The 12,643-nt window shown below is 39.0% G+C and overlaps 1 protein-coding gene across 3 annotated transcripts in view; it reads right to left on the minus strand.

Moving 5' to 3' along the window:
* Positions 1-12,643, minus strand: part of SYNJ2 (synaptojanin 2) — a 183,554-nt gene that overhangs the window by 41,602 nt on the left and 129,309 nt on the right. For 2 of the 3 annotated variants that reach the window (XM_075203409.1, XM_075203411.1), the window contains exons 17-20: positions 11,424-11,580; positions 10,713-10,830; positions 4,829-5,047; positions 1,437-1,515 (exon numbers count right to left, since the gene is read on the minus strand). In XM_075203409.1, the coding sequence (XP_075059510.1) occupies positions 1,437-1,515; positions 4,829-5,047; positions 10,713-10,830; positions 11,424-11,580 (573 nt within the window). The remainder of the gene's footprint in view (positions 1-1,436; positions 1,516-4,828; positions 5,048-10,712; positions 10,831-11,423; positions 11,581-12,643) is intronic. The other variant, XM_075203410.1, reaches the window with a different exon arrangement.

Genomic DNA, 12,643 nt, shown 5'->3' on the forward strand with positions numbered 1-12,643 from the left:
AATAGATTACCAAAGGACTGCACCTCAGAATATACCAGATACCATCTCAGGAGGGACAACCCCCTAGAGGCTGGTAACTGCCTAGTGTGGCACCTCCTACTGCAAGGTGTCCCCACTGACCCTGCTTCCGAGCTCCCCAGAGGCTGATTGCGACTTAGACCCACGGCCCTCCTATCCGGAGCAATGGGAGACGGCAAAACACTGACCTGATTATCTCTCCCTGGATGCGTCACCATCAAAGATGTGATCAGCAGCATGTGGGCCCTCCCCTCATCTACACTAATGTGTTCCCAAAACTCGAGGGAGGCGGCACCGGGAAAGGCACCTTCCAGCCTGCGACAATGATATGACAGCTTCCTCACTGAAGAAAATGGTGAAGTAATTTAAAATAGAGCCAGGCTGCAATACCAGCCTAAAAAAGTGAGTTGCTTACACAATGGGGGTATAGAGGAGGTAGGAACAAAGGTTTGTGTAGAATTGTTAAAGTGTCCAGTGTTCAAGATGGAGTCTCTATACCCCATGCTGTTGCAGTGTACCCCAATTGGATGTAAGAGAAAACTGTGCATCCTCAAGAGGACTGGATTGGGGTACGTTATTTAACATTTGGGTTCTAAATAAAAATATTTATGTCAGCTGTTACTGACCTTCTTAAAGAATCAGTAAACATAAGTAAATGTGTGCCACAGAGAAGCCATTGGGAAAACTATGATAAAAAGCATACTGGTGAAACTGTACACTTTTTAAAATATATTCCAATGTGAAAATTCAACTGGTTAGCCTTGTGAATATATTTATTTTTAACTTCCCCAATTACCAAATGCTGCATATAAATAGGATACACACTCTCTTTACCAAAAGTGAGTAATGTGTAATGTTATACATTTTATTCAAGTAAAGCAGAAAACAGAAGTTAGATATACAGTATAATGTGCCATAAACATGCAAAATGAGTGAAATATAAATATATATATAGATATATATATATATCTATATATAGATATGTATACATATCTATATATATTTATATATATCTATATCTCTATACGTCTATATATATATATATATATATATATATATATATATATATATATATATATATATATATATCTATATCTCTATACGTCTATATATATATATATATATATATATATGTATATATATATATATATATATATATATATATATATATATATATATATGTATATATATATATATAGATAGATATAGATATAGACATACTGAAATCAAGCTTCTTGCATAGTTCTGCAGGAAGGAAAAATAATACATTCCAGTTTACTTTGACTTATTCAGGGAGTATCATAAATCATAAAGACAGTAATTGTACAACAGCAGCTCATCCTTTTTACAGTTCCTTTGATGAGTCTGAATGCTATTAACTGATGTAAGAGTGCCATATTATCTTAAATTAAATTTACCGTCAAACTATCTAGCCGGAGAACACTTAATGCTGTTCTGCTGTCTGCAAACGTGACCATCATTTGCCATCCAATTAACCTAGAAAAAAGAAAAACGTTATGTAATCACAGCATACACTGATCATAATTTCTACAAATATTGCATGGTGCCTTTATTATTCTAATTGTTAAATTGGAACTAAACCTGAAACAAAATATTGCGAAAATAAACTATATTGATCATGAAGTTCGCCCCCCCATCTTTGGTCGGTAATATTAGGAATAGTAAAATTAAGTAGTCTGCAGTATGCTGCAATTTCTGAGTACTGACGTTCTGCTGTCAATGGAGACTGTGGTTCCCTTGTCACCTGACTGTTCTATCTCACAGTGGTTAGCCCAATTAAAACTAATATAAACCAAAATAGCACTAACAAACTTAACTAGCCAGTAATAGCCACATATGTGCCACATGGGATATAAATGTTTTTCATGAAAACATCAAGTTCATGTGTACATTTTATTACAGTGGGCTGCACAATTTATATTTCAAATAGAAGATTGCAAGCATTTCATTTACATAAAGGGATATAAGTTTTTCAACAGCTGCAGCAAAGAAAATATACCAAAATATGTAGATAATGATGCTGTAAACCATTATCGGATATCGATTTGAGCAAACTAAGGGTAGTGTCAGACAGTAAATGTAAAAATAAAATATTGTGAAAAAAAAATCATGTTACACAGACATATTTCATAGCTAGAATTACATAGAGGATGCTTACTATAAATACTGTTAGCTTAATGTCTCACACTTTTAAATCACAAACAATATGTTTTTCCAGTTTGCAGAAGTTGTTAAAATGTAACCTTTTAAGTGCGGATTAGAGCTGAAAACTGAGATACTTTCAGTTGGAGTTTTCTGCTGAGTTTGCTCAGAGCAAATAGTTTTAAATTTTATACTTCCACTTTCAGTAAACTCCTGTTTAGATTATAGGTGTATCCATACACCGATCAGCCACATCAAGGCATGTACTCCACAGTCAGCACCTTGAACTCTTTGTCATGTTTCTCAAACTGTTCCAGGACAATTTTTGCAGTGTGTCATGGCGCATTTCCCATCTGAAAGGGGCCACTGCCATCAGCGAAAACCGTTGCCATGAATGGGTGTCCTTGGTCTGCAACAATGTTTCGGTAGGTGGTATGTTGCAAAGAAACATCCACATGAATGCCAGGACCCAAGGTTTCCCAGCAGAACATTGCCCAAAGCATCACACTGCCTCTACTAGCTTGCCTTCTTCCCATAGTTAATCCTTGTGCCATCTCTTCACTGGGTAAATGACACACACACAACCGGCTGTTCACATGATGTAAAAGAAAACATGATTCATTAGACCAGGCCACCTTCTTCCATAGCTCCATGGTCCAGTGCTGGCACTCACATGCCCACTGTAGGCGCTTTTGCCAGTGGACAAGAAACACTCTGACCGGTCTAGCTGCACCGCACAGTGTGTTCTGACACCATTCTATCATAGTCTGCATTAACATTTTCAGCAATCTGTGCTAAAGTAGCTCTTATGAAGGATTGTACCAGAAGGGCTAGACTTTGCTCCCCACGCGCATCAAAGAGCCTTGGGCGCCCATGAACATTCCTTGGACCTCTTTTGGTAGGTACTAACCACTATGCACTGGGTACACCCCACAAGACCTGCTGTTTTGGAGATGCTCTTACCCAGCCGTCTAGTCATCAAAATTTGTCCTTTGTCAAAGCCTCTCAGATCCTTACGCTTGCCCATTTTTCCTGCTTCCGACACATCAACTTCAAGAAACTGACTGTTTACTTGCTGCTTAATATATCCCACCCCTTGACAGATGCCATTGGAATGAGATAATCAATGTTATTCACTCCACTTGTCAGTGATTTTAATGTTGTGGCTGATTGGTGTATAGCTGACTGCAGAAAATGTTCAGCTCTTAAAGCAGGGGTGTCCAACCTTTTAGCTTCCCTGGGCCACATTGGCAGACGACGAGTTGGTTTGGGCCGCACATAAGATACGCTAACAATAACGATAGCTGATCATCCAAAAAAAACATAGAAAACATAGTTAACATATATATATATATATATATATATATATATATATATATATATATATATGATATAAATATATATATATCACTTTTTTTTTAAAATCCCCCTATACTTACCTTTCAATCGTCCTGTTCAAAAAATCCTCTCTAGTTATTATACTATAATCACTTTTTGTATTGTTTCAATGCAATATCATTTAAGCCAGGCATTGTATATCAGGGTGCCCTGACCAGGCCTGCGGTACCTGACATATACACTACTGTGACCCCAAATTGTGACCTGTTTTGATAATTACACCACTATGTTAGTTAAGGGATAACAACTTATAATGGGCCAAAGAGAATAATATATAATGCCCCATTAGTAATACAAGTAGAAGTATGTAGCAGGGAGATAAGGTCCATGATGCTCCAGTACCAGGTGACATTTATTCACTTATCAGCGTCCCTTGAAATAATAAAAAAAAATCCCCCTTAACTTACCTTTTAATCGGCTTGTTCTCCTGTCCTCTTCTCTTCTCCAATTCTGTGCTGCTGATTGTTCTTCTCGCGCGGGTGTCTCCTCTGTGCTGCGCTCCGCAATGGATGTTGGGCGTGATGACATTACGCCCGACATTCACTGCGAGCGCCGCATGGAGGAGGAGACAAGGGAGGGAGCCGGAGTACCAGCTGACGTGACCGCAAGGTAAGTAGTTTCTTTTCTTTTTTTGCAGGATTTTTTTTTTCCATTAAGAGCGCTGCCCCCATGCCACAACCAAAACTCCTTCTGGGCCACATTTACAGGAGTGCTGGGCCTGTCCTAGATAAACTTTAAATTTCAATGTAAAAAAAACAACTAACAGTGGGCTACATGAAAAAAAACAAAACAGTATGTTTCTTACATGCAAAATAATAAACTAATTTGCTCCCCTTGCATTGTAACATAGTTTGTTCAGGTTTAAATTTACTCTTTGTTTTTCCATTGCTCTCCTTAAATGACTCAGGCCCTGCATGTTTAAATTCTAGTTAAAGAGACTGCAACGTTTCATAATGTTAATTTTAGTAATATTAAAGTGTTTTATATAGGCTGAATATGAACACTAAAAATTAATACAACATTCATAGCTGAGTAATTTAAAAACAAAACTGTAAATGTCTTCGATGTAAGAAAAATTGTTAATCTCAATTATGCAGCTTTAGTCACTAAGGAGTTAAATGTATTATAATGATTATTGCATCATTCAATTTGTAGCATGCTACTTTCACTCCATTAAGCACTTGAATTTGTCAAACTGAAGTGACTCCCACTCAGTGGCTTTGATGTGTATTGTTCATGCTGTGCTCACCGTACAAGGACAACAGTGCCATAATTTTGAAATGTTTGCAGAAGCTCTGTACTTAGGTCTTCGGGGAACTCTGCTTTTTCCTCAGCTGTTGGTGAAAGAATGTAAACTTCCACTGTAGCATCTAGTGGGCCCTGGGATGAGGATATTTCCTGAAAAACTTTCTCTCTGGACGTCACGTCAACTTCCTGAACTTCCACTTCCACAATAGCTAGCACAGGTCTGTAATTTAGGCAGAAGAACATAAGTTGGAGGTTGACAAATTATATAGTCTTCAGGTAACACAGAGACTTGTAGAAACAGGAGATAACTGTAGAAAGTAAAACATTAATATAATATTATTACTGGTGGCTGACAATGTTTCTTCCTTACAGTATCTATAACACTATCGCTATACCATTACTGTTTGTATCAATTGTTCCACACATTTCTTAGATAGCAAGCGCTTTTAGGAAGGGTCATTTTAGACTGAAGTTGGACTACCTAATATTGTTTTTCTTAGTATAAGTTTTTCTCCCTTTTCTATAACTGATTCTAGCATTAATTTGTAAGAAACAGTAACAGTGAGAACCAATGACAGTACACACAGTAAAACACAATTGATTGATATGTATAAATACTTGCTACTGTGAATGAACCCATTAAAGCCAATGATTAAGGAGATGATACAGCTAATGACACATTACTGAGTAAGTCACTGTAATGCACATTTTATGCTAACGAAGATTACATGAGCAGAGTTTATCTCCATAAGAAGAGAAGCTTAAACATCTCTTAAAAGTTACAATTAACTAGCAGATTTCTCAGCATACTTTAATATGATATACTTTTACAATACATAGCCACGGACAGGAAAACGTCACATTTCTAGCCCTTGGAAATATGTATATTTACTGGAAAAAAAAAATAAACTAACTTGAACCTTTATTCTGGCGACATGCAACTTCACATAGAGCAATTTGAATATGTAAACTCACAGTGGAATAAGGAGAATAAGAATTACCCAGGCAATTTAGAACACTGGTTTCCGACAAGGAGGCTACAGGTGTTATGAAGTGATATAATGCTTGGTGAGTAAAATATTAAAGCAATGGTTCCCAAATTTTATCCTCCAGGCCCCCTATCAGGTTTTTAAGCTGTCCGTGCTTGAGCATGGGTAATTTACTAAAAATGACTGTGGTACTAATTAAATTAACTACTCAAACATGGATACCCTTAAAACAAGAACTGTTAGGAGTGTTTGAAGACTGGAGTTGGGAATTAAAGTGAATGTATTAAGCTATTCCCTAACACACCTCAGCATTTACTTTGTCAGAACATTGCCTACAGTGCACAGAACTGGCAGGAGCTCCTGCCATGATCTAGGCCAGCGGCTCCCAAAGTGTGCGCCACGGCACCCAGGGGTGCCGTAGCGCTGTCACAGAGGTGCTGTGGCCAGAAAGAAAAGAAAAAAACAACTTGCCAATCATGCGGCCTCTGGAACCCAGCATACTCCTCCCTCCTCGCTTCTCACTGAATGTCAGGTGTGACGTCATCATGTCCGACATATTCAGTGAGAAGCGGCGGGAGAGGGGAGGATGCTGGGTCCCGGGTGCTGCCGGATTGGTAAGGAAACAGACGAGAACACAGAAGAAATAGAAGAAAGAAGGCCAAGTATGGTAAGTAAAGAAAGGGGAGGGGAAATGGTGATAGGAAACAGAAAGGAGGGGCAAAAGAATGAAGGAGGTGGCAGAGTGAGGATGAAGAGGGGCAGAGTTAGGATGAAGAGGGACAGAGTAAGGATGAAGAGGGCCAGAGTGAGGATGAAGAGGGCCAGAGTGAGGATGAAGAGGGCCAGAGTGTGGATGAAGGTGGCACAGTGGATGAAGGAGGGCACAGAGTGTGTGGATGAAGGGAGCACAGAGTGTGTGGATGAAGGGGGCACAGTGGATGAAGGAGAGCACAGAGTGTGTGGATGAAGGAGGGCACAAAGTGCTTGGATGAAGAAGGTCACAGAGTGCGTGGATGAAGGAGGGCACAGAGTGTGTGGATGAAGGAGGGCACAGAGTGTGTGGATAAAGGAGGGCACAGAGTGTGTGTGGCTGAAGGGGGCACAGAGTGTGTGGATGAAGGAGGGCACAAAGTGTGTGGATGAAGGAGGGCACAGAGTATGTGGATGAAGGAGGGCAATGAGTATGAGGATGAAGGTGCATAGTGTGATCTTGAAAGGGCACAGTGTGATGATTTTTGTACATGTTGTTTTACTTTGTTTGATCTTATTCCTCTTAGAATTAGCTGTAAATTAATCTTTGACAGAAATATAATTTAAAAAAAATAAATAAATATTGTTTTCCCTTGGATTTATGTACATTATTTTTGCAAACTTACAAAGTATTTCTGTCCTGACCTAAATATTTATTATGTTATTTTGACCCAACTACTTATAAAACGGTACTGCTCAGTAATTATTTTGGAGGGGTGCCTTGTAAAAATTATGGAGACTCTAAAGGTGCTGCAAACTGAAAAGGTTTGGGAACCACTGATCTAGGCATTTACATTGTCTCTTATGTGTAAGCACTGGAATACCATGGCTAAAATACATGGGCGCACAAAGCACCTTTTTCTGCCAGCCTTATGTGTAGATTTCAGACTTGCTCACTATAGACAGCAGTGGTTCATACTGGCCTCAAAGAAAAGGATACTCAATGTTTCCTGAAGGCATGAATTTTATTTTATATATTTCTATATATACACTGTAGTATGCAAAATTGTGGGAACTCCTGGTCAGATTGCAGTATACAAACTTAAACACGACATATTTCTACACAATTAATAGTTCTTTGCTGAATTCAACAAATTAAAAACAAAACAATGAATGTGCAGAAGTTTGTCACCTCCTTTGGCAGAAATCACGGCTTCAAATATTTTGTACCCAGCTAAGAGTCTTTCTATTCTTGTTTTAGGAACTTTTACCATTCTTAATTGCAGAACAATTCAGATATATTCTTAGAACTTATTGCATGCTTGCGATCTCCACCCAGAATTTCAATAAGATTTAAGTCTGGACTACCAAAACTGTTATGTTTAGTTGAAATCTAATACATGCAGTATAATATACACACATCTAACCACAAATAGTAATTCAAGAGTAGTCAGGTGCAAGCCAAGTCAAGGCTGGCGCCGACGACACAAGCGTGCCACACACACTTTGAATGCCTCCCCAGCAGGCAAAGAACTACATGTCCCAGCATGCAGAGGGGAGGAGCTTGTGAAGGAGCAGTTACAAACGGCAGTGGGGGGACTCTGCAGCAAGACAACTGGAGCGCTGAACTGAGGTCTGAGTGAAAGAGAAACCCCATAGAGGGAAAGACGCAAGTGGAAAAAGATTCCTAGTGAGAGAGCTTACCGGACACCTGAACAGAAAGAAGCCATCTTGGATGCAGGTACTGGAGACCAGTGGGGATAAAGTAACCTTATTATTTGCTTTGCTTGGACTAAGTATTGTGTTACTAGGCAGGTAGGGATCAGGTGGGGAGACCTGAAGAATATTGTATAATACCCTTTTGCAGGACTGTGATATAATAACAACGGTGAAGTGTAGGGGCAGATAGTTAGGGGACAGATACTGAGTTTAAAACTGAGAAAAAATTGCACCAAACTCTATGACATTATCTGCTATCTGTGGGAAAGCCTATAACTGTGTGTTGAGGAGCCAGTTTTTATTAAAGTGACTGTATGCTTATGCCTAAGAAGAGATGGAGCAGCAGAGTGTAATTTGTATTCTACATTTGTGTTAAAATGGAGGAAAGATAGAGAAGGGAGTGTGTTTTATCAAATCACCTGGGAAAGAGAAGAAGCGTTATGTATTGAACTGCCTGTAAAAAAAAGGCTGCATGATTGCATACATTTGTCTAATATTCAATTACATTTGTGTGATATGTGTTAGCAAAGTTTTATCTGTGTAAATTGTTATGAGGACCGTGTGTCTGGGTGGGTTCGTTCAAAAATCACCTAGGCGAATTGTTGCAACAAAACTGTGGTTTATTCAATAGATGGCAAAACAGACAGAAAAATTCCCTAGAAGCACAGCATAGGCACGTGACAGAAGAGCAGTTGCTAGTCACCACACAAGATTCTGTCACTCGTAACTTGCTGGTGATTGGTGGTAATACGACCGGCTAACCCTGGAGTGTGCCAGAATCTTTCCTGGGGAGAGGGTGTCTAGGAGCCTGGGCCATGTCCTTGTTGACCAGAGGACAAAAGAGGATGATAAGCAGTTTGCTTACTCTCCTTGTTGAGCCCAGACCCATTGTCCTCTCTTATTTCTGATTAACCCTTCTACTTGACGACATTTAAAAATAAACCCTTCTAATATACATTCAATAATCTAAAATACGCAGAAAATATAATTGCATACTTTAGCACACAAATGTGAACAAAATTACAATGAACTAACACAGCCAGATGAGAATAGTTCAGTAGGCAGATAGAGGCAAAGCAACTCTCACCCTACACATCTATACACAACAGTATTAAAAAATAAAACAGAATAAAATACTGAAAGCATCCTTATTGTACTTTGTAACGAAAAAAGTTCAACATTTTTAAATATATATTTTTTTAAAAGTTAAACATACACTATATGGACAAAAGCATTCGGACGCTTGACCATTACACCAACAGGGAGTGTAATGAAATTGTGTTAAAATACGTATACTTTAATATGAAGTTGGTCCCCCTTTTGCAGCGATAACAGCTTCTACTCTTCTTGGAAGGCTTTCCAGAAGCCTTCCAAGAAAGCTTCTGGAATTTGTTCCCATTCATTCTGTAGAGCATTTATGAAATCAGGCACTGATGTTGGATGAAAAAGCCTGGCTCGCAATCTCCGTTTCTGTTCATTCCAAAGGTCTTTGATGGGGTTGAGATAGGGGCTATGTGTGAGCCAGTGAAGTTTTTCTACACCGAACTCATCAAACTATGTCTTTGTAGTCCTTGCTTTGTGCACTGGGACACAGTCATGTTGGAATAGAAAAGGGCCTTCCTCAAACTGTTGCCACAAAGTTGGAAGCATAGCATTGTCCAAAATCACTTGGTATGCTGAAGCATTAGGATTGCCTTCACTGGAGATAAGGGGCCTAGCCCAAATCCTGAAAAACAGCACCATACCATTATCCCTCCTCCACCAAACTTCACGGTTGGCATAATGCAGTCAGGCAGGTACCGTTTTCCCGGCATCCGCCAAACTCAGACTTGCCCATCTGACTGCCAGAGAGCGTGATTTGTCACTCCACAGAACATGTTTCCACTGCTCCACAGTCCAGTGTTGGTGTGGTTTTCACCACTCCATCCGACTCTTGCCATTGATGTAAGGCTTGCAAGCAGCTGCTCATCCATGGAAACCCATTCCATTAAGCTCCCGCCACACAGTTTTTGTGCTTACATTAATGCTAGTGGAAGTTTGGAACTCTTCAGCTATGGAATCAGCAGAGCGTTGGTGACTTTTACACACCATGCTCCTTAGTAGTCATTGACCCCACTCAGTGATTGTACGCGGTCTTCCGCGTCGTGGCTGTTGCTGTTGTTTCTAAGCATTAGCACTTTCTAATAATATCACTTACAGTTGACCATGGAATATAAAGCAGGGATGAAATTTCACGAACCGTCTCATTGCAAAGGTGGCATCCTATCACAGTACCACATTTGAATTCACTGAGCTCTTCAGAACTACCCATTTTGTATCACAAATATTTGCATATGGAGACTGCATGGCTAGGTGCTTGATTTTATACACCTCTGGCAATGGGTCTGATTAAAACACCACAATTCAATAATTAACAGGTGTGGCCAAATACTTGTGTCCATATAGTGTATGTAGTTGCAGTGCCACAATCTAAAGGAGATTGAGTACCTGTGATCAGATGCTGGAATCTCTGCTCTACCATAGTACATGAGTGCACCAGGAGTCCATGTGTGCTTTATTCCAGTGCTGAAATCCAGATCATTGTCTAGAAGATTAATGTCCCCAGCTGTATTTTAAAGATATGCAATAGAAGATGTTAGGGTACGATGTTTAGTAAAAATTACGTTGTACAGACAATTTATCATTGCAGAAGCAACGCAGGTTCTACCCCTTATAAAAACTGGCATATGATTACTCTTGTAAAACAATAATTTATACCATGGATAAAACATATGACAATTCATTGTAGCTTGCCACAAAACAGCATATTGTTTATTATTTTAACTTCACTGAAAACTATTTATTTAGTTTCTGAAGGAATTTTTCTTTTATCGTTAGATGCTGAAGCTCTAAAACTATTAAAGTGGACTCGTCAATGTGAATTAACAAAATCCGACTGAGAAACAGACCAAAACTACCAATATATATTTTTAGGCATTTGTTACATTACTGATTATTTTTGTGCTATAAAATAACCTGTATTTTTGATTCCTTTCACCAGTCCCTTAATATTCTTACTAACGAAGGACTAAAACAAAAATACAAATTTATATTTAAGAGCTACCACCAATACTATACAAGTATGTAAGAAGATTTCATTTTTTAGACTCCCTGAAACATTGACTGCAATTATCTAATCTTAAAGTAAGTAACAGGTACCTGATTTCTCAAATGGTAATTTCTTTCTCCACCATAATACTCTATCTGTCCAAGCTGGGGTTCTGCACTTTTCACTTGTATCGTAAGCTTGTGAACCAATGTCATATTTGTAAGTTGGTCCAAAGTGGATGGTACCTTCATAGAAGTCTTTGAATATCTACCGAGAAAATAATTAAAAAGGTCTAATATGGATTCTACACTTGATATACCAAATACAGATTGTATACCTCATATATTAGCATGACTATATCTTGGCTTCAATCTATAGGGTGAAGTATGTGGGGTTTGATGTGTGTTTTCTGCACTGAGTTTTCTCATGATGTGAACGAAAAGCAGTTAGACAACAGTTGGACAAACATTGGACAACATCTGATGACATCAAGGAATAAGCTATATCTGCTGCAGTCTAACTCTGACTAACACTAACTAGCTCTAATTCTGCACTATTTCTCTAACTACACTGACCATTGCAAATAGGTATTTCTTCAAATTCCCTCAACTTTGTGTCTTTTTAATCTTGATTCACAATGTTTAACAAATTGCTTTTCTTACTGTCCTTTCATAGCATTATCTTTAGGACTAAATCATCTTTCATTCTTCCTCCAACACACACATTTGTCCACATTGTACCTTCATTACTCCACTCACCTCTATTTATTATCGCTAACTGGTATAGCCTCCACCTGTCGCTAGAAAATAAAAGTTCACACATCTTACAATCCTCTTACCTATCTTTCTCTCTCTCTGCTTTTATAAGCTGGTGATATATCACCTCATCCAGGTCCCCCACGCTCCTCACACACACATATATATCAGAACACTACCGCAATGCAGCAAACCTCAAACGCATCACCTGCCTCCCCTCTCTTCCAAAGTCCTTTAAATGTGCCCTTTGGAATGCACGCTCTGTTTGTAACAAATTTACCTTCATACATGACTTCTTCCTCTCAAACACCCTCAACCTTCTGGCAATAAATGAAACATGGCTTACGCAATGAGACACAGCTACACCTTCAGCCCTTTCACATGGTGGCCTCCAATTCAACCACACCTCCAGACCTAGAGGCAGACAAGGATTTGGGGTTGGACTACTTCTCTCCCGATCATGCACATTCACAGCTCTACCAAATGTCCCATCACTCACGTTTACATCTTTTGAAGTACATGGTATACGGATCTTTAATCCATTTTCTATGTGTGTTGCGGTGATCTGTCGCCCC

The sequence above is a fragment of the Mixophyes fleayi genome, chromosome 3 (genome assembly GCF_038048845.1).
Source record: "Mixophyes fleayi isolate aMixFle1 chromosome 3, aMixFle1.hap1, whole genome shotgun sequence".
NCBI classification, from domain to species: Eukaryota; Metazoa; Chordata; class Amphibia; order Anura; family Limnodynastidae; genus Mixophyes; species Mixophyes fleayi.